Genomic DNA, 27,279 nt, shown 5'->3' with positions numbered 1-27,279 from the left:
TGTTCTGACTGCTAGTTACAGGGGGTGATCATGTTCTGTCTCTGCTAGGTACAGGATGTGTTATGTTCTGACTCTGCTAGTTACAGGAGGTGTTATGTTCTGACTCTGCTAGTTACAGGATGTGTTATGTTCTGACTCTGCTAGTTACAGGAGGTGTTATGTTCTCTCTGCTAGGTACAGGAGGTGATCATGTTTTGTCTCTGCTAGTTACAGGAGGTGATCATGTTTTGTCTCTGCTAGTTACAGGAGGTATTATGTTCTGACTCTGCTAGTTACAGGAGGTGTTATGTTCTGACTCTGCTAGTTACAGGAGGTGATCATGTTCTGCCTCTGCTAGGTACAGGATGTGTTATGTTCTGACTCTGCTAGTTACAGGAGGTGTTATGTTCTGACTCTGCTAGTTACAGGAGGTATTATGTTCTGACTCTGCTAGTTACAGGAGGTGTTATGTTCTGACTCTGCTAGTTACAGGAGGTGTTATGTTCTGTCTCTGCTAGGTACAGGAGGTGATCATGTTTTGTCTCTGCTAGTTACAGGAGATAATCATGTTTTGTCTCTGCTAGTTACAGGAGGTGATCATGTTTTGTCTCTGCTAGTTACAGGAAGTGATCATGTTTTGTCTCTGCTAGTTACAGGAGGTGATCATGTTTTCTCTCTGCTAGTTACAGGAGGTGATCATGTTTTGTCTCTGCTAGTTACAGGAGGTGATCATGTTCTGTCTCTGCTAGTTACAGGAGGTGATCATGTTCTGCCTCTGCTAGGTACAGGATGTGTTATGTTCTGACTCTGCTAGTTACAGGAGGTGTTATGTTCTGACTCTGCTAGTTACAGGAGGTATTATGTTCTGACTCTGCTAGTTACAGGAGGTGTTATGTTCTGACTCTGCTAGTTACAGGAGGTGTTATGTTCTGTCTCTGCTAGGTACAGGAGGTGATCATGTTTTGTCTCTGCTAGGTACAGGAGGTGATCATGTTTTGTCTCTGCTAGTTACAGGAGGTATTATGTTCTGACTCTGCTAGTTACAGGAGGTGTTATGTTCTGACTCTGCTAGTTACAGGAGGTGTTATGTTCTGTCTCTGCTAGTTACAGGAGGTGATCATGTTCTGTCTCTGCTAGTTACAGGAGGTGATCATGTTTTGTCTGCTAGTTACAGGAGGTGATCATGTTTTGTCTCTGCTAGTTACAGGAGGTGTTATGATCTGACTGCTAGTTACAGGAGGTGATCATGTTTTGACTCTGCTAGTTACAGGAGGTGTTATGTTCTGACTGCTAGTTACAGGGGGTGATCATGTTCTGTCTCTGCTAGGTACAGGATGTGTTATGTTCTGACTCTGCTAGTTACAGGAGGTGTTATGTTCTGACTCTGCTAGTTACAGGATGTGTTATGTTCTGACTCTGCTAGTTACAGGAGGTGTTATGTTCTCTCTGCTAGGTACAGGAGGTGATCATGTTTTGTCTCTGCTAGTTACAGGAGGTGATCATGTTTTGTCTCTGCTAGTTACAGGAGGTATTATGTTCTGACTCTGCTAGTTACAGGAGGTGTTATGTTCTGTCTCTGCTAGTTACAGGAGGTGATCATGTTCTGTCTCTGCTAGTTACAGGAGGTGATCATGTTTTGTCTGCTAGTTACAGGAGGTGATCATGTTCTGTCTCTGCTAGTTACAGGAGGTAATCATGTTCTGCCTCTGCTAGGTACAGGATGTGTTATGTTCTGACTCTGCTAGTTACAGGAGGTGTTATGTTCTGACTCTGCTAGTTACAGGAGGTATTATGTTCTGACTCTGCTAGTTACAGGAGGTGTTATGTTCTGACTCTGCTAGTTACAGGAGGTGATCATGTTCTGCCTCTGCTAGGTACAGGATGTGTTATGTTCTGACTCTGCTAGTTACAGGAGGTGTTATGTTCTGACTCTGCTAGTTACAGGAGGTGTTATGTTCTGACTCTGCTAGTTACAGGAGGTGTTATGTTCTGACTCTGCTAGTTACAGGAGGTGTTATGTTCTGTCTCTGCTAGGTACAGGAGGTGATCATGTTTTGTCTCTGCTAGTTACAGGAGATAATCATGTTTTGTCTCTGCTAGTTACAGGAGGTGATCATGTTTTGTCTCTGCTAGTTACAGGAAGTGATCATGTTTTGTCTCTGCTAGTTACAGGAGGTGATCATGTTTTCTCTCTGCTAGTTACAGGAGGTGATCATGTTTTGTCTCTGCTAGTTACAGGAGGTGATCATGTTCTGTCTCTGCTAGTTACAGGAGGTGATCATGTTCTGCCTCTGCTAGGTACAGGATGTGTTATGTTCTGACTCTGCTAGTTACAGGAGGTGTTATGTTCTGACTCTGCTAGTTACAGGAGGTATTATGTTCTGACTCTGCTAGTTACAGGAGGTGTTATGTTCTGACTCTGCTAGTTACAGGAGGTGTTATGTTCTGTCTCTGCTAGGTACAGGAGGTATTCATGTTTTGTCTCTGCTAGGTACAGGAGGTGATCATGTTTTGTCTCTGCTAGTTACAGGAGGTATTATGTTCTGACTCTGCTAGTTACAGGAGGTGTTATGTTCTGTCTCTGCTAGTTACAGGAGGTGATCATGTTCTGTCTCTGCTAGTTACAGGAGGTGATCATGTTTTGTCTGCTAGTTACAGGAGGTGATCATGTTTTGTCTCTGCTAGTTACAGGAGGTGTTATGATCTGACTGCTAGTTACAGGAGGTGATCATGTTTTGACTCTGCTAGTTACAGGAGGTGTTATGTTCTGACTGCTAGTTACAGGGGGTGATCATGTTCTGTCTCTGCTAGGTACAGGATGTGTTATGTTCTGACTCTGCTAGTTACAGGAGGTGTTATGTTCTGACTCTGCTAGTTACAGGATGTGTTATGTTCTGACTCTGCTAGTTACAGGAGGTGTTATGTTCTCTCTGCTAGGTACAGGAGGTGATCATGTTTTGTCTCTGCTAGTTACAGGAGGTGATCATGTTTTGTCTCTGCTAGTTACAGGAGGTATTATGTTCTGACTCTGCTAGTTACAGGAGGTGTTATGTTCTGTCTCTGCTAGTTACAGGAGGTGATCATGTTCTGTCTCTGCTAGTTACAGGAGGTGATCATGTTTTGTCTGCTAGTTACAGGAGGTGATCATGTTCTGTCTCTGCTAGTTACAGGAGGTGATCATGTTTTGTCTGCTAGTTACAGGAGGTGATCATGTTTTGTCTCTGCTAGTTACAGGAGGTGTTATGTTCTGACTGCTAGTTACAGGAGGTGATCATGTTTTGACTCTGCTAGTTACAGGAGGTGATCATGTTTTGTCTCTGCTAGTTACAGGAGGTGTTATGTTCTGACTGCTAGTTACAGGGGGTGATCATGTTCTGTCTCTGCTAGGTACAGGAGGTGTTATGTTCTGACTGCTAGTTACAGGAGGTGATTATGTTCTGTCTCTGCTAGTTACAGGAGGTGATTATGTTCTGTCTCTGCTAGCTACAGGAGGTGATCATGTTCTGTCTCTGCTAGGTACAGGAGGTGTTATGTTCTGACTCTGCTAGTTACAGGAGGTGATCATGTTTTGTCTCTGCTAGTTACAGGAGATGTTATGTTCTGCCTCTGCTAGTTACAGGAGGTGTTATGTTCTGACTCTGCTAGTTACAGGAGGTGATCATGTTCTGTCGTACTGTAGCTTTAACATTGTGATGATTTTCTGTCTCTCAGTACTAGGAAGAGGATGTCAGTCATCATGCGTACTCCATCTGGCAAGATCCGCCTCTACTGCAAAGGAGCTGTGAGTGTCTCTCTCCCTCTCGCTCTCACTTTCTCTCCCGCTTTCTCGCTCGCTCTTTCTCTCTTGCCCGCTCTCTTGCATGCGCTCATGCTCTGCTTTCTCTTTCCCTCTCCATGGCAACACATGTGACAGACCATTACCATAGTACAGCGCTGTTGTCAAATGCTTCTCTTATTGCTTCTATTCCGACATAAACAATTCTTCCTGTAACAGACCAAAGATCTAATATCAAGATCACACATTATTAGACATATTATTTATTACACTGGTTCTCCTATTTTTATTATTGATTTGCACACACAAGAAAAAAAATGAAATTCCTCTCCCTTTCAAATTTCTATAGAAAAAGTACTGCAGTTGTTTAATTGCTGTCTAACTATTAGGTGTTCGGTATAGACGTACAGTACATATATTCATGAACGTATTCATAGACGGTGAGCTCCAAAAGTGTTGAGACGGTGACACATTTTTTATTGTTTTGACTCTATGGGAAAATTACAGATGCACAATCATACACCCCCCCCCCCCCCCCCAAAATAAATGCTAGCCTCCCCTGTTATTGTAATGGTGAGAGGTTAGCATGTCTTGGGGGTATGGTATTTGTGCGTCTAACTCACTAATCATTATTAACGATTCATTCAGGATTATCATTAATCATGGTAGCATCCACATTAATCAAAAGTTATTCCAAAATAGCACACATTATTTACCATTCATTTCTATTGGGCACAAAATAATGAAAAACACATACAAAACAAACAGCAAATGCATCCAACAAGTTTGTAAAGTAACAAGCTTGATGTAATCATTGAATGTTATGAACATTGGACCAAATACTAAACTTTTGACTCTACTTTAACACACACATACAGTACCAGTCAAAAGTTTGGACACCTAGTCATTCCAGGGTCTTTATTTTGACTATTTTCTACATTGTAGAATAATAGTGAGGACATCAAAACTATGAAATAAAAACATAGGGAATCCTGTAGTAACCAAAAAAGTGTTAAACAAATCAAAATATATTTTAGATTTTAGATTCTTCAAAGTAGCCACCCTTTTCCTTGATGACAGCTATGCACACTCTTGGCATTCTCTCAACCAACTTCATGAGGTAGTCACCTGGAATGCATTTCAATTAACAGGTGTGCCTTGTTGAAAGTTAATTTGTGGAATTACTTTCTTAAATGCGTTTGAGCAAATCACTTGTGTTTTGACAAGGTAGGGTTGGTATACAGAAGATAGCCCTATTTGGTAAAAGACCAAGTCCATATTATGGCAAGACAGCTCAAATAAGCAAAGAGAAACGACAGTCTATTATTACTTTACGACAAGAAGGTCAGTCAATCCGGAGAATTTCAAGAACTTTGAAAGTTTCTTCAAGTGCAGTCGCAAAAACCATCAAGCGCTATGATGAAACTGGTTCTCATGAGGACCGCCACAGGAAAGGAAGACCCAGAGTTCATTAGAGTTACCAGCCGCAGGAATTGACAATTAACTGCTTCTCAGATTGCAGCCCAAATAAATGCTTTACAGAGTTCAAGTAAGACAAATCTCAACATCAACTGTTCAGAGGAGACTGCGTGAATCAGGCCTTCATGGTCGAATTGCTGCAAAGGAACAACTACTAAAGGACACCAATAAGAAGAGACTTGCTTGGGCCAAGAAACACGAGCAATGGACATTAGACCGGTAGAAGCCCAAATTTGAGATTTTGGGTTCCAACCGCTGTGTCTTTGAGATACAGAGTTGGCGAACTCTGCATGTGTGGTTCCCACTGTGAAGCATGGAGGAGGTGGTGTGATGTTTGGGGGTGCTTTGCTGGTGACATCATCAGTGATTTATTAAGAATACAAGGCACACTTAACCAGCATGGCTACCAAAGCATTCTGCAGCGATACGCCATCCCCTCTGGTTCGCACTTAGTGGGACTATCATTTGTTTTTCAACAGGACAACGACCCAAAACACACCTCCAGGCTGTGTAAGGGCTATTTGACCAAGAACGAGAGTGATGTAGTGCTGCATCAGGTGACCTGGCCTCCACAATCACCGACCTCAACCCAATTGAAATGGTTTGGGATGAGTTGGACCGCGGAGTGAAGGAAAAGCAGCCAACAAATGCTCATGTGGGAACTCCTTCAAGACTGGAAAAGCATTCCAGGTGACTACCTCATGAAGCTGGTTGAGAGAATGCCAAGAATGTTCAAAGCTCTCATCAAGGCAAAGAGTGGCTACTTTGAAGAATCTCAAATGTAAATATATTTTTGGGTTACTACATGATTCCGCATGTCTTATTTCATAGTTTTTATGTCTTCACTATTATTCTACGATGTATAAAATAATAAAAATAGAGAAACACTTGAATGAGTATTTGTATCCACATTTTTGACTGGTACTGTATATGTGAATTTGTCCCAAAACTTTTGGTCCCCTAAAATGGGTGGACTATGTACAAAAGGTGCTGTAATTTCTAAACGGTTCGCCTGATATGGATGAAAACACCCTCAAATTAAAATGGACCGTCTGCACTTTTACCTCAGTCATTGTATCATTTCAGATCCAAAGTGCTGGAGTACAGAGGCAAAACAACAAACAATTCACTGCCCCAATATTATTTTGGAGCTCACTGTTGTTTGGTAGCCAGTGATTTTACATGGGTGATTGTTTACATGGCAGTTATTTTCTGGCTGTCCAGGCAGTATGTGTGATGACTGTGCTGTTTCAACAGGACACGGTGGTCTACGACCGTCTGGCCGACAGCTCCAGGTATAAAGAGATCACTCTGAAACACCTGGAGCAGTTTGCCACAGAGGGTGAGTGAGGGAACAGCTCCCCCTGTCTAGCTACCTAACACACATAGGACCTATTCAAACACTTCAGAAACCTTTCTTCTTTCATTGCTTTACCTCTATGAATATACTACCCCCTTGTGAGAGGTTGGCAGAATTACATCAACATATCCCCTGTGCTAAAATCAGCATATTTCTAGTTTCTGCAGTTTTATAATCCATTAAAAAAAAAATGTATTGTGTAATATTAATAGAAATGCAGAGTAATGTCAATCGCCATAAGTTAACACCCGTTGTGTCATTATTAGGTTATGTAGGCCTTCTAGGTTTACGTCAGGTGATGTATGTCCATTGTGTCTCAGGGCTGCGTACTCTGTGCTTTGCTGTGGCTGAGATTAGTGAGTCATCCTATCAGCAATGGTTGGAGGTGTTCCACCGTGCCGCCACCGCCCTGCAGAACCGAGCCCTCAAACTGGAGGAGAGCTATGAGCTCATCGAGAAGGTCAGTCACACTCACACACACACACACACACACACACTCGCATATGAACACCTGCACAGACACACATACACACCACAGCACTCCCCAACTAACCCCTATCCACCAATCACCATCTTCCCCTGTCCCCTCAATAGTCCTGTACACCACCAGTAAACATAGGACATATTTCTTCAATGTTTGAAGTTACTACCTCTACCACAAACTCTACAAATAATACTACCTTTACCTCTACAAATACCACTACCTCTACCACTACCTCTACAAATACCACTACCTCTACAAATACCGCTACCTCTACCGCTACCCCACCTTCCCCAACCCACACCCAGAACCTTATGTGAACTCATATCAGCCAAGAGATTCCAGCGCTGAGCAATCAGCTCTGCAAACAAGATAATGACTTAGTTATTGACTTACCTGCCTGCTAGGTTCACCATAAGGACACCAACATCGCACAAGGCATCCATTTTAAACCTCTTTCCAGGGGTTCGCTGAACCTAAATCAGTTGAACTGAATTCAGAACTGAATTCAGACCAACTTGATTAATGTCGGGCCGGTGCTGAAAGCATACGTGTTGCAATCGTAATGGCACCCTATTCCCTATATAGTGCACTACGTTTGACCAGAAAGTAGTACTTTATATTGGGAATATATGGTGCCATATGGTGCACGGAAATGTAATCCGAAAGGGTTTGGATGGTTCGATGCACGATATACTATGGGGCTTAATGAATGTATGGGGCAGGTTGGGTCGGCACAGTACTGCAAAGCAACAGTACAATGTGGTGTTGAAATACTAGTCAAACATAGGCTCGTTGATCAAGGGCTCCACTGCTGCCAGACCTTCAGCGCTGCTCAGAACAAATGGACTCAATCACAGTGTAAACACAAAAGTTCTGAGAAAGAGGGGTGCGAAGACCACTAGATGGCAGTCTGAATGAGACTAGATTTACAGTATCTCTGAGAGAAGGGCCTTGTTCCAATAATAGTCCTTTCTCCTGAAGTGTGCACTTTCTCACTTCCTGGAGGCATGGGCTATTGGCATTTTCCACCACATTTCTTATACCAGTCATCCCTTTCAAATCAGTGAAGGGAAGTGAACAAGTGCATACTTCATGAGGAAGGAGAGATCATTGAGACGTATATGTGGTGCTGACTGTTAGTTTATTTAGTCCATGTTCTGGTGTATGTTCAGCAGTCGTCTTGACTGAAACCTAGTTGCAGTCTTGGGTTCAGATAGGCCTACTGTTTGAAACCATTCAATTACTTTCAGCGTTTGCTCTAGCCTGCCTGCAGGGCCAGCCAGAGGGGCTGGTTTTGCGCTTTTGGGACTTTTCAAATAGTATTTGAACCAAGGTCTGTCGTTTTATCTGGGGCTGTATGTATCCAGCGTCTCTGATCTAGGATCAGTTTTGCCTTGTAGATCATAATGAGATCAGAACTCCTACTCTGAGATGCTTTGTGTATATGGTTTCTGAACGGTAAAGAGGGAGAGTCACCCATATTACTGAGTCAGGTGATCAATGAAGAGAACAGCAAATGTGATGCAGACACATTGAAATCCTAGGGAAAAGGGTCAGAGGCCAATACCTTGGACCATGACCACAATTAATGACCAGAACTTCCTGGTCCGAAAGCTCACTGACACTCCCCTTTTAGTGACCTGTGTACTGCAGTCCTTGTTGACCTGAATTAAACAACTGTTCGACCATGAACCCTGTGGCTTTTTAATCTGTTCTTGAAGGTCAACATGTTACCATATTGCCTATTTGCGTTTGACTTGCATACGATTGCATTTAACCTACGTAAACGATTAACAATGTCCATGATTCACTTAACGTGTTGTCATTTAATGCACAAATTATGATCTCATGTCGTGTCTTCCCAGCAAACACCGTAATATTGTCAATGTTGAGACAATGTAACTGGGAAGTCGCAACATTAATTAACTCACGCATCCCTCCCCCCCGTGCGTGGTTTCATATGGGTAGTGGGCTAAAGATATACTGCAGCCCGGCCTAGGTCACAGCTCTTTAGGGAGGATTGACCGTTGCACCCCCAGCCCAACTCTGGCCTCCCCTTTGCAGCTGCCTCTCCTCTCTCCTCTCCGGGGCCCTGTCAAAGCATCGGGCCCCTCCAGGTCCCCCCAGGCCCCGTCCCAAAGACCCGCCTGGCTTCCTGTTAAAAAAACACATTAACCACTGTGCTGCGACTACAACTGGCCCCTAAGTCTCATTCTCCCCTCTATTCCCCACCCTAACCCCAAATCCCCCAATCCATGGCCCAGTTTTGGAGAGGTGGGAAAACAAGAGCAGCTGACTTGAGCGAAAAACAGGAAGTGAATGAGTGACACAGTCCGGCCCTTAATTTTTCTGACACTTGACGTTGTAAAGCCCCTTCTCTTGTTACATTATCTCTTCCTTGTTCCCTCATGCTTCTCTCACTCTCTAGAGCATGCAGCTCTTAGGGGCCACAGCCATTCCCTCATGCTTCTCTCCCTCTCTAGAACCTGCAGCTCTTGGGGGCCACAGACATTCTCTAATGTTTCTCTCCCTCTCTAGAACCTGCAGTTCTTGGGGGCCACAGCCATTCTCTGTTTCTCTCCCTCTCTAGAACCTGCAGCTCTTAGGGGCCACAGCCATCGAGGACAAGCTCCAGGACAAGGTGCCTGAGACCATTGAGACGCTGATGAAGGCCGACATCAAGATCTGGATCCTGACCGGGGACAAGCAGGAGACTGCCATCAACATCGGTAAGACTACACAAACAGTAAAGTGCACCAAAAACATAACATCAAAACGACATCCTTCCCTAACGTTGTGAAATAAAATCTCTACTGAGGAAAGCTCAGTCAGCGCAGTGGCCGTGGGGCAAAGCTCAGTCAGCACAGTGGCCATGGGGCAAAGCTCAGTCAGCGCAGTGGCCATGGGGCAAAGCTCAGTCAGCACAGTGGCAATGGGGCAAAGCTCAGTCAGCGCAGTGGCCATGGGGAAAAGTGCAGTGGCCATGGGGAAAAGCGCAGTGGCCATGGGGCAAAACGGTCTATTGACAAGAAGATTTTCTCTATAAAAGTTGGCACAACATGTTTCTAAATGCACATGATGTATTGCTACACCACATTGATGTTGACAGGAATAACATTGCGTGCACACACTCATACACACAAAAGTATGCATACACACACACGCAAAACATCTCACATACGTACCTGGTGTTCACAGGGGTTTCAACATTACCATTGCTGTGAATGCTCCAGAGAGCTGACGTTGGGCATGTGCACCCTCCATCCCCATGTTCCCCCACAAAGAGCGTTGCTAAGCCCTCAGATGTGGCCGTAATAGTAACATTTCTAAAAACGTGCAGGCCTCGAAACAGCAAACCCGTATACAGGAGCATCCGGGAAAATAGATAATAAAAGGTGTCCGTTTGTGGCCACCTACCTTCCTTGGGGCTGAATCAGCCCTTTGTGCCCCACTGGCCAGCTGTGCGGGGGCCTGCGAGCGCTAGAAGCTCACGGGAAGTATTTTTACAGGTCCGCCGCTTGACTGAGTCGCTCTGTAAAACGCCTCTGAATATTTACTTTGTTTTTTACCACTTTCCTGCCTCCTCCTCCTCATCCTCCTCCTCCTGAAAAAAAAAAATACAAACTGCTGCATAGGTTTGTGGCACACCTTTCGTGGCCAAAGGCGGGCTGGGGAACAAGACTGTACCGTTCTCCGTGTTCTCTTTTCCCAGCATCTCCCTGCCTGTGGCGGCCCATGCCGTGAAAATGGCCTCATGCCACCCCTGGGACGAGCTTGTAGAACTCTGTTTACCCGTTTTAAAATTCATTGGGTGCTGAAAACATGGTTGAGCCTGTTTGGCGTTGACCTCTGCTGCTCTAGAGGCTGAGAGCGCAGAGAGAACTGTCACAGCTGTAATCCAGTCCACTGGAAATGACACATCGTGACAACAACCATTCGGAAACCTTATGAACGTCTCTGCCCTGGCAGAATCAGCAATGATTTCACATTAAATGACCTGACTAAAGCTGCCCTTGATGCTTTAGGCAGGACCACTTGGACTACGACTCCATGAAAGCACACTGCCCGCTGGTGTAGTGTGTTCAGAGTGTATTCAGTCTCCCAGCACATCACTGGAGCGAGGACGGCCAGGCAAACAGCACCATGTTAGTCTTGGCTGAGGGGGGCTTCGTCCCCTCTTGGAAGGCAGACATGAAAGGGCAAACGCCTTCCAAACTGCCAACGCAAACACTGGCCTACCCGAACAACCCACTCTACCCTCACCATGCCCAGTGATTTAGCGGAGTGCCACCCCCACCCGCCCTCCTCATACCCACTGCCCCGGCAGCCATTTTGAGAACCCACTATGACCACATTGTGCAGCTTTAATTACTTACCCCCCCAAACAACTAACAAACCTCTGGTGTTACCGTGTGACACGGTGTCACGCCGTTCGCATTCCCCAACTCCTTGGAGAGCACTGTTGTTTAGTTCCACCAGGCCCCAAAAAACAAGGAATTTACTTTCTCTGGTGAATAAAAAGGGCAGTTTGGTCAGAGTCAACTGATCCTTTAAGATAAACAAATTAAGCTAGGGGCTTTTGCATGGGTTGACGGGGGTATAGAGGCGGGAGATATTTTACACACGTTGGCAGATTTTTGGGAAGTTTGTGCGTTAACATTTAAGAAAACAATCCGCCAGGTCCAGACCTCTACCCTGTTTGTTGTTGATTTGAGCCTCTGGATGTGAAACCTGCACACTCCTCATACATACCCCCCCCCCCTGTGTGTGTGTGTGTGTGTGTGTGTGTGTGTGTGTGTGTGTGTGTGTGTGTGTGTGTGTGTGTGTGGTTCTCTTACACATTCACACCCAAACACACACTTATACATGCAGATGTGAAACGGGAGTCAATTCCAAGCTCGACCAAGCCCACAATGCTTGTGTGGTCACTTCACAGATGGTCCACTCTGATATTGCTCAGGAATTAGTCTGAGGATTTAGGTAGGCCCATTTTTGGGCGGGGGGGGGGCACGACTATCCCTCTGAGAGCCACTATCTCTCACCTCTCTAGTAACCCTGACAGGAGCCAAAATGGCCTCTCCCTGGGGAACCATGTTGAACAAACAATGGTGTAACTGCCCCCTTAACCCAGGAGACAGACATGTAACCTCGAGTATTACTCATGGTTTTTCCACTGATGGACTCAAGACTGTCGCTGTGCACCTAATGAAGTTCCAATAATTTGTCTTTTTCACCCCATTGTGACTTTAGCTAATAAAGTGAAAGAAAACAGAGAGCTCAATTTCAGGAGGGAGTACATATAACCTATTATTTGTCATTCATTCAGTATTTAGTATTAAAGTTGATTTTGAAAATATAATCATGATGTATAATTATATAATGGCCACTTTATTTGGATTGTCCAGCTAGTCCTTCTATAGATGCTCTACACATGGTCATACTATTTGTTGATAAGCAACTGCTTGCTTAGGTTACGGTTATGGCTAGGGTTAGTGTGAGGGCTAGGGTTAGTGTGAGGGCTAGGGTTAGTGTGAGGGCTAGGGTTAGTGTGAGGGCTAGGGTTAGTGTGAGGGCTAGGGTTAGTGTGAGGGCTAGGGTTGGTGTGAGGGCTAGGGTTAGTTGAAATGTTACTGATAATAATGTATATAGTCCATCTGTAGATGCTCTACAGACTATCCAAATGAAGTGTTACCAATATAATGTATGACAGCGTGAAAAATATTTTCCTCAGTACTTCAGTATGTTTTTGATATTTGCACAAACTGACATTGCAGCACATCTCTTGTTTCACTTGACCCTCTCCAGGACACTCCTGCAAACTTCTGACCAAGAACATGGGCATGCTGGTGATCAACGAAGACACACTTGACGTGAGTATGGCAGTCTGGCGTCATGTTATTAATAATAATCTACAATTTCACTTTCATTGAACAGGGAATGATCTATACTTTAGCAACCTGTAGGCTTACTTTGTGGACTGTATACCGTCCCACAATATCCTTAAAGGGACAATCTGGGATTGGTATGTCGATGTTTGGAATTGTAAATTAATGATATAGGTCAGTCTATGAATTTAAGAGTGGTTACATTTCTCCCGTGAAGAGTGGTTACATTTCTCCAGTGAAGAGTGGTTACATTTCTACAGCTTTGTTGTTTTTTGAATTCCAGATTGCCCCTTTAAAAAGCAATTTTATTGAACTGTTGCAATGGATTTTCCTATGTTTTGAGTTACTGTTATGTTAGTAGTGCTGTCACTCAGCACAATCCAAATCACAACGCTCCCTCTCAACCTCAATTATAATCATAATCCATCCCTGTGTGTGAAACAAAAATACCAATCTGGTCTGGTTTGTACCCTGGAGCCCGCTAAGAATGTCAAACACGCTCTTTGTACCAAAGGTAAGTCACCACCACCAATGCCTGACAGTGTAATCCTGCTTAAGACCAAGCTCGGTGTGTGTTCTGGTGTCCCACAATCAGATAGGGCTGTTGATTACTGTTAGCTCATTAGTTGATCGTTAAATCGTTGCCGCCACTCCAAAAAATGCTGGAGAAAAAAAAACGTTTTTTGTAGACTTCAATGAATTAAACCAAATAGAAAGTATAGTACCAGTCAAAGTTTGGACACACCTACTCATTCCAGGGTTTCTCTTTATTTTTACTATTTTCTACATTGTAGAATAATAGTGAAGACATCAACACTTCAAAATAACACATATGGACTCATATAGTAACTAAAAAAGTGTTAAACAAATTCTTTAAGCAAAAAAGCAAAAAAAGTAGCCACCTTTTGCATTGATGACAGCTTTGCACACTCTTGTATAAGGAATAAAGAAAAACCCTTGAATGAGTAGGTGTCCAAACTTTTGACTGGTACTGTAAGTAGAAAACATAATGGAGCTATATATTTGTTAATATAGTCATGTTTGAGAACTAACAATCACCCCCACCAAAAAACTAGACAGTAATGGGGGCCAACATTGATTTTGTTATATTGTTTGAGTCACTCAGATTGCATAAGAACACGGCATAAGTCATGGCAAAATGTGTAGAATTTCTGTAAATTAGCTTTAAAACATCACAATTTTGTCTCTGCGGCCAAGAGGAGGGCCTCTAAAATCAGAGACGGCGTCCTTGACCATGCTCACTACCACGCCTAGGGGAAACTTATGTTGCTTGGCTTTACCTTTTTCTTTGTTCCTTAGTCTCTTTCCTTCTCTGTCGCTTCTCTCTGTCGGTGGCTTCTCTGACTCTCCTGTAACAAACAACCCGCCCAGTTGTGTTAGTTGCCTCTAGTGACCAGAGTGCAGATGCTTCTATGCTTCAAGCCCATAGGCTGTGTTTACACAGGCAGCCCAATTCTGATCTTATTTCAAATAAGTGGTATTTTGACCAGTCACATCAGTTCTTATAGCCTTTAGCCGTACCCTTATCCTACTCCTCCTTTGTTCCTCTGGTGATGTAGAGGTTAACCCAGGCCCTGCGCTCCCATTTGTTGACTTCTGTAACCGTAAAAGCCTTAGTTTCATGCATGTTAACATCAGAAGTCTCCTTCCTAAGTTTGTTTTATTAACTGCTTTAGCACACTCCGCCAACCCTGATGTCCTAGCCGTGTCTGAATCCTGGCTTAGGAAGGCAACCAAAAATTCTGAAATTTCCATCCCCAACTACAACATTTTCCTTCAAGATAGAACTGCCAAAGGGGGCGGAGTTGCAATCTACTGCAGAGAAAGCCTGCAAAGTTCACTCATACTATCCAGGTCTGTGCCCAAACAATTTGAGTTTCTACTTTTAAAAATCCACCTTTCCGGAAATAAGTCTCTCACTCTTGCCACTTGTTATAGACCCACCTCAGCCCTCAGCTGTGCCCTGGACACCATATATGAATTGATTGCCCCCCATATATCCTCAGAGTTCGTACTGTTAGGTGACCTAAACTGGAACATGCTTAACACCCCGGCCGTCCTACAATCTAAGCTAGATGCCCTCAATCTCACACAAATTATCAAGGAACCTACCAGGTACAACCCTAAATCCGTAAACATGGGCACCCTCATAGATATCATCCTGATCAACCTGCCCTCTAAATACACCTCTGCTGTCTTCAACCAGGATCTCAACGATCACTGCCTCATTGCCTGCGTCCGTAATGGGTCCGCGGTCAAACGACCACCCCTCATCACTGTCAAACGCTCCCTAAAACACTTCAGCGAGCAGGCCTTTCTAATCGACCTGGCCCTGGTATCCTGGAAGGATATTGACCTCATCCCGTCAGTAGAGGATGCCTGGTTGTTCTTTAAAAGTGCTTTCCTCACCATCATAAATAAGCATGCCCCATTCAAAAAATGTAGAACTAAGACAGATATAGCCCTTGGTTCACTCCAGACCTGACTGCCCTTGACCAGCACAAAAACATCCTGTGGCGTAGTGTGTTAGCATCGAATAGCCCCCGCGATATGCAACTTTTCAGGGAAGTCAGGAACCAATATACACAGTCAGTTAGGAAAGCAAAGGCTAGCTTTTTCAAACAGAAATGTGCATCCTGTAGCACCAATTCCATAAAGTTTTGGGACACTGTAAAGTCCATGGAGAATAAGAGCACCTCCTCCCAGCTGCCCACTGCACTGAGGCTAGGAAACACTGTCACCACCGATAAATCTACGATAATCAAAAAAATGTAAAAGTATTTTTCTACGGCTGGCCATGCTTTCCACCTGGCTACCCATACCCCGGCCAACAGCTCTGCACCCCCCGCAGCAACTTGCCCAAGCCCCCCCCCCCCCCCCCCCCCCCTCCGCTAGCCTGTTCAACCTCTCTTTCGTATCGTCTGAGATCCCTGAAGATTGGAAGCTGCCGCGGTCATCCCCCTCTTCAAAGGGGGAGACACTCTAGACCCAAACTGTTACAGACCTATATTCATTCTGCCCTGCCTTTCTAAAGTCTTTCGAGAGGTAAGTTAACAAACAGATCACCAACCATTTCGAATCCCACCGTACCTTCTCCACTATGCAATCTGGTTTCCGAGCTGGTCATGGGTGCACCTCAGCCACGCTCAAGGTCCTAAACGATATCGTAACAGCCATCGATAAAAGACAGTACTGTGCAGCCGTCTTTGTCGACCTGGCCAAGGCTTTCGACTCTGTCAATCACCGCATTCTTATCGGCAGACTCAACAGCCTTCATTTCTCAAATGACTGCCTCGCCTGGTTCACCAACTACTTCTCAGATAGAGTTCAGTGTGTCAAATCGGAGGGCCTGTTGTCCGGACCTCTGGCAGTCTCTATGGGGGTACCACAGCGTTAAATTTTCGGGCCGACTCTTTTTTCTGTATACATCAATGATGTCGCTCTTGCTGCTGGTGATTCTCTGATCCACCTCTACACAGACGACACCATTCTGTATACTTCTGGCCCTTCTTTGGACACTGTGTTAACTGACCCCCAAACCAGCTTCAACGCCATACAACACTTCTTCCGTGGCCTCCAACTGCTCTTAAATGCTAGTAAAACTAAATGCATGCTCTTCAACCGATCGCTACCCGCCCGCCTAGCATCACTACTCTGGACGGTTCTGACTTAGAATATGCGGACAACTACAAATACCTAGGTGTCTGGTTAGACTGTATACTCTCCTTCCAGACTCACATTAAGCATCTCCAATCCAAAATGAAATGTAGAAAATGCTTCCTATTTCGCAGCAAAGCCTCCTTCACTCATGCTGCCAAGCATACCCTCGTAAAACTGACTATCCTACCGATCCTTGACTTCGGCGATGTTATTTACAAAATAGCCTCCAACACTCTACTCAGCATATTGGATGCAGTCTATCACAGTGCTATACGTTTTGTTACCAAAGCCCCATATACTACCCACCACTGCGACCTGTATGCTCTCGATGGCTGGCCCTCGCTACATATTCGTCGCCAAACCCACTGGCTCCAGGTCATCTAGAAGTCTTTGCTAGGTAAAGTCACGCCTTATCTCAGCTCACTGGTCACCATAGCAACACCCACCTGTAGCACGCGCTCCAGCAGGTATATTTCACTGGTCATCCCCAAGCCAACACCTTTGGCCGCCTTTCCTTCCAGTTCTCTGCTGCCAATGACTGGAACAAATTGTAGAATTCACTGAAGGTGGAGTCTTTTATCTCCCTCTCTAACTTTAAGCATCAGCTGTCAGAGCAGCTTACCGACCACTGCACCTGTACACAGCCCATCTGTAAATAGCCCACTCAACTACCTCATCTCCATATTGTTATTTGTTTTGCTCTTTTGCACCCCAGTATCTCTACTTGTACATCTATCACTCCAGTGTTAATGCTAAATTGTAATTATTTCGCCACTATGGCTTATTTATTGCCTTACCTCTCTAATCTTACTACATTTGCACACACTGTATATATATTTTTCTATTTTATTATTGACTGTATGTTTGTTTATTCCATGTGTAACTCTGTGTTGTTGTTTGTGTCGCACTGCTTTGCTTTATCTTGGCCAGGTCGCAGTTGTAAATGAGAACTTGTTCTCAACTGGCCTACCTTGTTAAATAAAGGTGAAATAAAATAAAAATTCACTTCAAATCTTTTTCCAGAGCTGATCTGATTGGTCCAAAGATGCCTCCATCCAGAGGGTTGTAGTGAAGTTTACCCCAGCTAGTCACAGGGGCTCTGGCGGGGCCGGGGGCTCTGTTGGGGCTGTGGGGCTCTGACAGGGCCTAGTGGCCTGGTTGGAGAGGGAGATGTCGGTCAGCACATAGCCAGAGCCCTGCATGCCGCCTTCTGCAAGATTGAGAAAAGAACAGAAGGCGGCCCAGGGGGGACCCCTCCACCCAACCCTAAACCCCTTTTAAAAATAGAGGGGGAAGAGGTCAGCAGGGAGTCTTGAATGTTGTTGGAGGGACGTAAAGGTGGAAAAGAGACTGCTGCTGTGCTCCAGGAGAGGAAGCGAGGGAGCAGAGCAGAGGACGGAGGAGGAAGCGCTCACTGTGTGAGCCCAGTGTGCTGGAGCAGGAGTGAGGGATGCATGGAGGTGATGGAGGAGGGGATACAGCGATGACCGACGACCTTCACTCTGTCAACCCGGCTGGTTAGCGTGATAAATGGAGGTAGAGAGAAGTTTCAGACACCGCTGTTCATAAAGCATAAAACACGCGGATGGCCCAGTTTGAAATGTCAGCTCCTATTCTGCTGTGGCTCAGCAGATGCCTATAAGTTTGCTTGTAAAATATGGAGGAATTCTCTCCCCCCTTCTTTCGGGCTCAATGAACAGAGGTCCTGTCGGCGTTGCTGCTGGGAATTGGAGTTCCTCTCATGTTGTGCCCGAGAGTAATTGGAGTGCGTCCCCCCCTTTCCGTGTTTAGAAACAGTTCTCAAAGAGAGGGTGAAGTTTTAGAAGGCTTGAAAGCGGCCCGAGATCTCTTCTGTGCTAAATCTTCCACCCCCCCCCCCCCCCGGGCCTGGAGAACACACTGACTGGTGAAGCTGCCATGGCTGAACACTGAGCCTGGAGAACACACTGACTGGTGGAGCTGCCATGGCTGAACACTGGGCCTGGAGAACACACTGACTGGTGGAGCTGCCATGGCTGAACACTGGGCCTGGAGAACACACTGACTGGTGGAGCTGCCATGGCTGAACACTGGGCCTGGAGAACACACTGACTGGTGAAGCTGCCATGGCTGAACACTGGGCCTGGAGAACACACTGACTGGTGAAGCTGCCATGGCTGAACACTGGGCCTGGAGAACACACTGACTGGTGGAGCTGCCATGGCTGAACACTGGGCCTGGAGAACACACTGACTGGTGGAGCTGCCATGGCTGAACACTGGGCCTGGAGAACACACTGACTGGTGGAGCTGCCATGGCTGAACACTGGGCCTGGAGAACACACTGACTGGGTAGTGTGCGTACCTGCGTGGGTTGTCGATGTTGGTGTGTGCACGTATGTGCATAGGTCTGTGTGCTTTATGTATCTGTGGGTCGGATATGCCCCTCTTTGGGTCAGTCCAAGGTTGTATAGAACTGTACGAGACTAATGGATACACGTCCTCTAACTCGGAATCCCTGTCAAGTGTGTCATGTCATGTTTGCTACATCACTCAAGAGTTGCATCAACAATGGAGCTCAAAGTCTTGATTAGCCACTCTTAAACCAAACACAACCTAGTCACATAGGCTAAACTGGTCAGTATAGCCATAACAAATAGGCTTTAGAAGGAGACAAGTAGCATTAGCACTAAAATACCTCAGTGGAAATGGGGGGGAATGGGTACCCTACTTGAGCAAATGGCTGCACTGTTTGTGGTTATCGTGATTTTGTGATTAATCACTTGTATCCAAGCACATACGTTCCCAGACATATACTTTACTGTACACATGCTTCCATACATTAGTGTTCCCTCTTAGTGTGTTGCCAGTTCACCCTGTTATAAATCTAAAAATTTTTGTTCCATGGTTGAATTCCAATATCAAATGTGATACTATGCTCACTGTATGATGTAGCTGTTACCGCAGCACACCCCAGCGCTTGCAAGCCTGTGTGCTGTTTTATGGCCCCGATCAGGAATGGGCACACTCATGTGGAGAAGTCCTGACAGCTGCACTCCTCCCTGTCTCCTCTCTCTTGTTCAATTTCTCTACCTCTTTAGCCCCCCCCATCTCTCTCTCTCTCTCTCTCTCTCTCTCTCTCTCTCTCTCTCTCTCTCTCTCTCTGTCTCTCTCTGTCTCTGTCTCTGTCTCTCTGTCTCTCTGTGTGTGTGTGCCGGTCAGCTTTGAAACCTGAGGCCTTTCTCCCCAAATATTGTCCTTCAAGCTTGGGTTTCAGAGCTTATGCCAGGAGAGGGTTGCATGGCCCCGTCAGTGCCCTTAGGTATCTAACCCTCCTCAACGGACCCTTCCCAAGCCTCATTCATGACCACTAGGTCACTCCTGCGTTGCATAATGCTCATGCCCGGCCGAGCCATCTGTTCAATGCATTAGGTGTGACCACCTTCGGGTGGAAGGGCCCACCTAGGTCTCGTAACCCAGTTCATACCCTCGATCTCGTACACGGCCGGAAGTGGATACCTATGAGTCTCACACACTGACCTCACTCTTCAGACCACACCAGTCCGCCGGAGTCTACCACTCCCATGGGCAAACAGGGCGACTTTCCACCCTTCTTTATGAGTTTTCCTTTACAATCGTTTGAGTCACTTCATAGTTATGGGCTGTTAGTCATACAGGAGAATATACAGGACAATGTTGATCCCCAATAATGGAAGTGAGGCCAGAGTAAAAAAAATTGGGAACCATTGCTCTAGGAGATGCAATGTATCCTACTGCCCAAAGAAATATTACCAGGTTATCAGGTTTCATCCATGTTGTTTTGAGCAGTCTTATATCTTATTTCCATTAACCAAGCCCATGGCCCCAGAACTTCATGCTCGCAATCCTCTTTTATAAGCACATCCATACCTGTTCCGGTCACTCTTGGAAATTGATCCTTGTTTGGGGTTTCATTTCCTGATGGGTTTGGCATCTGGGAAATGGTTGGAGAAGTTTTCTCCAGATGCACAGATGATGTCACCACGACTAGGTCCATCTCCATCCTGGGCTTTCCTGAGTGCAGGAAGTTGGCTATAGCCGCCCCTATTAGAGGGCACTTCATCTTCCTGGCCATCCTCAATATTTATGGCATTTCAACATCGCTTGTCATCATAGCACTATATCACACACGACTCGAGAATGCATCCATTCACGTCCCAAACCCTTTGCTCGGTTTGGGGTTTTAGTAATCGCATCTTGGCCGGGCATCTGGATAGTCTGTCCAATAGGCATGTAAAACACAGGTCAAACATGGAGGACAGCTGCTTTACGGCAGCTTAATAAGAGAACGGAGAGTGGAGAGAGCAGGGGCTTATCTTTTTAACAGCCCTTATTGATTTAGGGACTTATAAAAGATGGGGCCTCCGAGGACGCACACAAGCCAGGTTACGACTTAGGACTTTCGAATGGGCTTTCAAGCACAGCGCTCACCTGAGATCTGTGGAAATCGTATCTAGCAGGGACCCGTATGCGCTTCTTGGTTTCCGACATGAAACGCAGAGGATGGCGGATCCAAATGACATATGTCTAGGGTGTCTGTCCTCACGGGAGCCCATACATACGAGCCTTCGCTCCAGCAGATGATCCGAGGAATCACTCTTTATGGGGGAAATTATATAGAGGTTCAGTGCATTCCCAAGCCAAACACCACCCATCCGCCAGCACACCCTAAGCCTTAGAATAACAGTCTCTTATTTAAGGCCCTATTTACCATTTGAAGAGTAATTCTGAGTTTGAAACATAAAACCAACAGAGGGGTAAATGTAGTATCCATATTATTCAAGTCGGCAGTTATTAAAATCATCCAGGTTTAATCAGCATATGGAAATATTCCTGGCTTACAGTTTGAAGAAATTCAGCTGGCTAGGGACATTCCTGAAAAATTGCTCGTAAACCCAGACGAATGTACAGTACTTGGTTGCTGAGAACGAAATGATGGAACTGTGCAGTGAGAGAGTAGAATCCTTCTTTTCTCTTTCCTATGTTATTGGTATTAATGCCGTGTGACGTTATGCTTTTCCAAATGAACCATCAAACCATTTCTAATGGAGTATGCCTTATGTATTGTTGTGTATATTTATTTTCTTATGATGTTCTATCATCTAGCAAATGTAAATTGGCTTGACAAGTTTGAATAATCTTTACCATATGTCATAATAGCACTGTAAAAATTATAAAGGGATCGATGATGAGGTCAATGAAATCACTGGAGAATAGGGTTGCCGAGCATCGTGTTCTATCAAAAGCATTTCATTGATAACCATATTTAATTTTCTTCATTGTAATTTGTATCATATATTCTGTCTAGATAGTTCTAATGATGAGAAAATGTGTGCCTTTTCAGGCAACCAGGGAGACCCTCAGCCACCACTGTGGAATGCTGGGAGACGCCCTTTACAAGGAGAACGATTTCGCTCTCATCATCGACGGAAATACGCTAAAATACGCCCTCACGTTTGGAGCACGGCAATACTTCCTAGACCTTGCCTTGTCCTGTAAAGCCGTGATATGCTGCAGGTAAGGCCCAGTCACCTATAACAGCATTACACTATAGCGTGTGTACATAGTACATGCATTCAACTTCATAAGTTACCCATTTACTGTTCGAAAAGTGTTAAAACCACACAGTAGACACACTGTACTCCGGTTCAGACGCTCATTGGATGTTTCCTGTTGAGAGAACTGAGAACCAAGACTCCAAGTACAGAGAATCCCAAAGTTGTTAGTTCAGTTGGCATTAAATCGGCGTACAATTTTAGCCTAATGTACCGTAGGAGCAAATCAGGACAAACCTGAGCATTCAAAGGTTTATGCTCTGCCCTGAAAGGTAATCATTTAGTGTGTAGTTCATGTATTTTACAAGAGCAATTTAAAACCTGAGGTAGTCCCCAAAAAAATGGTAACGTTAGAATTACGAAGGTACCGGCGTGTATTGATTTGCACTTGCCGCATAAATAAAGTGCTGGAGGCTGTGAAGAGGTCTGGACAGAAATCAGTGCCACGTTTCTTAGGGACAACAAACTACATACAGGTGCCACACTGCCATGATCCAATACAAGACATCAGCTTTTTTTTGTGCTACTTTCTCTCGTTTTACAGCACCCTGAGCGCTATCAGACCTTGGGAGATGAACAAGGAGGTCTCTTTAAGCATGTAGAAAAAACAGAAACCTGTCTCACAGGGTTGGGCTAACCCTAACCACGACATCCAGTTTGCAACACCTTCTCTTGGGAGTTTTTGTACTGTAGCTGTACATCATGGGGTGCATCTCAAATGGCATCTCAAATTCCCTGGTCAGAAATAGTGCACTATATAGGGAATAGGGTGCCATTTTGGATGCATACCATATCTTTGACCCGGGCCAAGGCAAAGAAAGCTCTGTGGCTTGGAGCTCCGGAAGCCTGTAAGACTCAGCCTGTCATTTCAGGGGTAAAAGTTGGAGAGCTCGAAAAAGGAGGGACCACAGGAAGTGGGAGATCCATCACTTGACGAGTGGTTTTACAGGCGCAGGCAGCCAGGGAGGTCAGCCAGGGGTCAGAGGTGGATGAGATCCGCAGACACGGGGAATTCGTCAAGAATTATCATCCAGAAAATGTTTAATTGCTTGTGTAATACCTAAAGCGACATTGTTTGAAAGACGTCGTTTCGAGTACAGCCTCGGCCTTGTGTTTTGTTGTAAGTCGACTCGGCATCAACCCACCTTTGTAACTCCCTTTTTTTGTTCTTTAGTTTGAGGAAAGCATTACGTAATGAACTGTACAGAATGCTTTCTTTTGTATTAATCCGCATTGTCTAGATGTCTGCACCTCGCTTAGATTGGTCAGTTCTGGAAAATGGCGGAAATTGTAAAATCTGTTTTTCATACTCCCCAAAAAATAAGAATTTCCATGAAAACGGACAGTTAAACCAAGCATATCCCATCTCATTCTAACGTCCTGCGTCACGTTCTACTCTCCTTTAGGGTGTCTCCGCTGCAGAAGTCTGAGGTGGTGGAGATGGTGAAGAAGCAGGTGAAGGTGATCACACTCGCCATCGGCGACGGCGCCAACGATGTGGGAATGATCCAGACGGCACACGTGGGCGTGGGCATCTCTGGCAACGAGGGCCTGCAGGCCGCGAACTCCTCCGACTACTCTATCGCACAGGTGAGGGCTCCGGAGTGAAGCTTCTCCTAGGTACAGATCTAGGATCCGCTTCCCCTCCCCCAATCCTAACATTAACCATTAGTGGGGAAAATGTCAACCTGACCCCGTCTAGGGGCATCTCATTACTCCCACAGGGGAGGAGTTTGGAAGGAGTGTTAGGGTTCAAGGGGTTTACTTTGTGCAGGTGTGCTAGTATCACTGGATCAGATGGGTCATCTTAGCTTACCCAGGTGAGCAGCAGCAGGACAGGCATCTGTTGACATCTTATTCTATAGCCACAGTTAGGAACTGATATAGAAACCCTATCTTGAAAATCCTAATGTATACGCATTACTCTATCAGTAACCAGTTTGTCTGAAAATCATCTTGCATAAGCAGCATTGTGCCGGTAACAAAAGCGACAGGGTTTATCTACTGCATCGTTATCTACTGCATCATGGGTTGTTTTTTCCTTCAGTCTCCTTCCATTATTTCGTGGTATGTGCTGCCTATGCCTGTACATATAGCCACAGGGCCTGTGAGCGAGCCAAGGCCAGTTTACTAAAGCACAATGCTGTCTCCATAGCATCGGATTACTCTGACAAAGACTGTCTTGTCTTAAGTGCCCCCATTATCTATCTACATGACATTCAGAATGACGAATGCAGACGGCTTCATTTAATCGGTTTAGGTTGCATCCCGGTAACGTATCGAATTACCTTCCAGGCGTGTTTCACCCACATTGGCATGTATCAGTGTTCTTTCTTCAATTTACTGTGTAATAAAATCGACCTTTGCAGTTGCAATAGATATTTCCTTGAATTGTACTATACAGGCCACAGCCCTGTCCAGACTCACTCCAATGTATATATTTATATATAGACTGTAGCATCATAGCTGCATAGCAAGACAGTTCAGCATTACACTACCTGAATACAATGCACAGTACAATAGTGTCCATTTACTTAGAAATCTATTTTGTGAGGTCAGCTATACATTCTAGTTCTATGTGATTGAGATCTACAAACAGCACTGTGAAACTTGTTCTGAGATCAGCTGAATGACGTTCAGGGCCCAGGCACCTCTGCTGTCCATCCGTCATCAGCTCATGGCTGTGGGAATACAGGCCGTTTGATCCCAGAGTGCCGGGGTCAGCAGAGCAGAATCCTCTTAAATTTTTTAATTTGCTATGTAATACAGTCTCCTCCTACTGTTTCTCTGAAAGACGACTTGGCCGTTAAAATAATCACAATTCTGTTGGCGTTTGACTTCATAAAGGCCTATATGTTACATAAAAGTAAATTACTTAAAGTTACATGCAACTCAAGGTCCATAGAACTGGAAAACAGAATGAGATGTTGAGCTTCCCTACAGCAGCGTTACAGTATGTGCATTGTTTCTAAAAGCTAAGCTTGACGGTAACCAAGACAAAACAGTTCCCCAAGAGCAACCTTCTCAATCTAATCAACGTTATCAAAAAGCGATTACACGAATATGACGTATGCCGCATGCCCCAAATAGTAGGATTATCAGAAACCCATTAAAGTATTATGTTGAGCCATGGGAGAGTGTTCCCCCTCTCTGCCTCTCCCCTTTTCAACAACTTAAGGCAAAACTAAGCCCAAGCTGTGACAAAAAATGCCTGGAATGTGTCCGTGAAGACCTTGCCCTCAACTCCCTTCTGGCCCTTCAGTTTCCTGCTTTCAAACGATGATAAGATTGTTCCTTTATTTAATCCAAGAGTTCCTCTCAAATGCTTTTTTTTTTTCTCAAGGCAATGCCCCGGTCCTGGGTTGTCCAGGAACACTGTATATAAACTGTATAATGCCTGTCTTACAACTTTTAGGTTATTCATTTATCTTGGCCCTTCTCCTCCCTTCCCTCCCACGCAGTTCAAATACTTGAAGAATCTTTTGCTGGTCCACGGCGCCTGGAATTACAACCGCGTATCCAAGTGTATCCTGTATTGCTTCTACAAGAACATTGTCCTGTACATCATCGAGGTAAGTCATGCAGCTCTCGACACGAACAGCCTCAGTAGGGTTCCCAGGGCAGTGGTAAGGCAGTAAACTAGATTGGTATATAAAAGGTGGATTTTCCGCATGACATTACCAGCTTAAAGTGAAGGGATTTTCCTCTTTAGTATATTTTTATGACTAGGCCTATGCCCTGTATGCTAGTTTGCCAATTTGTCTCTGTCTATATACAGATATATATATAACATATGAATAAAACAGATTCCATGTATATTCCGCTTTACTGACAGCCAGTCGCCAAGAATCCATTGGCAGTTTTTAGAAAGCTGCAGTATAGATAATAGGAATGCTGCTCACCATGTTATACCTCTTTGCCTCCGTGGTCTGGGATGGCATTTGACAGAAGCCAGACCTCGTGCTGATAGCAGCTTCAGATCTACCAACAAGAGTGACCTGACAAGCTGAGGGCTTGCTATCAGCACCAACTTTATCACAGGGTGCTTGGATGCTTTCATCTATAGCCCAACACACTTGACTGAAGGAAGTTGCACCTCTGGAACAGCTCAATGTTTTTCTGAAAGTCCCTGAAGCAGTGAAGTTGCCAATTTGCTTTTGGTATGACTAATATACATAAATATGTATAAAGTCTGACGTCCCCACAGTAAGGAAACATTATAAATATACTCAGTTCTCATCAGTCAATACTTTTTTCAACAACAGTTTTTCAAAAACAGTTTTTCAAAAACACCCCGTCTCTTTTGGCTGGCAATCCTTTTGCCCGAAATGTCTGTCCCTCTGGGGAGCCAGTGATACAGACACAGTGAATTACACACTCCCCTCTCCCCTTGAGTGAGACATCACTGTGTGCTCCCAGGCGCACTGGAAGATTAGACAAGGGTCTTCTGGGCCCAATCATCCTGATGATGTCATGAGAATGTCACCACTACTGACAAAATGCTCCCGGCGCATTACAGAGACCGTAGGGTTGTACGCTGTAAGCGACACAACCCGTACAGAAATATGTGCCATCTTTTTCTGGGCCACTTGATCTTTGAACTCCTTTTTCATCTTGGTTTTGGTTTATGTGCTGCGGTAAATCTCGGCGTAACCCAAAGGATTCCAGCATGTATGCATCTAGTCTTTGTATGACTATAGAAAACATGTCTTTCAATGGAAGACCGTTTCCTCTAACTTTGCGCTGTTGGGACATGACTTCTGAGAGACTGATGTCCAAGATAACATAACCATTTTCAATGGTAGTAATCTGCCTTTGTTGACATGGCAACAGGAAACCCATTTTCATAGGGCATCGTAGACGCACAGATCCTTGAATATTGTCTCGTTCACCATTTCCCTTTGACTCAGTGTACACGCTGAGTACAGCTTGGATTTCTGTCAAACCATTTAGGTATAGGATACCAAATGTAAATGAGAAACAAAAATGTAATTCAAATTGCAATCAAGGGCTGCTGCTGCTAGAGGCAAATACACAGTATGGTCAGAAATTAGACCTTTAAAT

General features: G+C 44.9%; 1 protein-coding gene across 3 annotated transcripts in view; it reads left to right on the top strand.

The window, feature by feature from the left end:
* Window positions 1-27,279, top strand: part of atp8a1 (ATPase phospholipid transporting 8A1) — a 232,151-nt gene that overhangs the window by 163,334 nt on the left and 41,538 nt on the right. For all 3 annotated transcript variants that reach the window (XM_071399246.1, XM_071399245.1, XM_071399247.1), the window contains 8 exons: window positions 3,691-3,760; window positions 6,491-6,575; window positions 6,914-7,053; window positions 9,668-9,806; window positions 12,883-12,947; window positions 22,005-22,177; window positions 23,622-23,805; window positions 25,677-25,787. In XM_071399246.1, coding sequence (XP_071255347.1) covers window positions 3,691-3,760; window positions 6,491-6,575; window positions 6,914-7,053; window positions 9,668-9,806; window positions 12,883-12,947; window positions 22,005-22,177; window positions 23,622-23,805; window positions 25,677-25,787 — 967 coding nt within the window. The remainder of the gene's footprint in view (window positions 1-3,690; window positions 3,761-6,490; window positions 6,576-6,913; window positions 7,054-9,667; window positions 9,807-12,882; window positions 12,948-22,004; window positions 22,178-23,621; window positions 23,806-25,676; window positions 25,788-27,279) is intronic.

This window comes from Salvelinus alpinus, chromosome 4 (genome assembly GCF_045679555.1).
Source record: "Salvelinus alpinus chromosome 4, SLU_Salpinus.1, whole genome shotgun sequence".
Lineage (NCBI taxonomy): Eukaryota > Metazoa > Chordata > Actinopteri > Salmoniformes > Salmonidae > Salvelinus > Salvelinus alpinus.
Note: the sequence above shows the minus strand (reverse complement) of the source record. Positions and strands in the feature narration are given on the sequence as shown.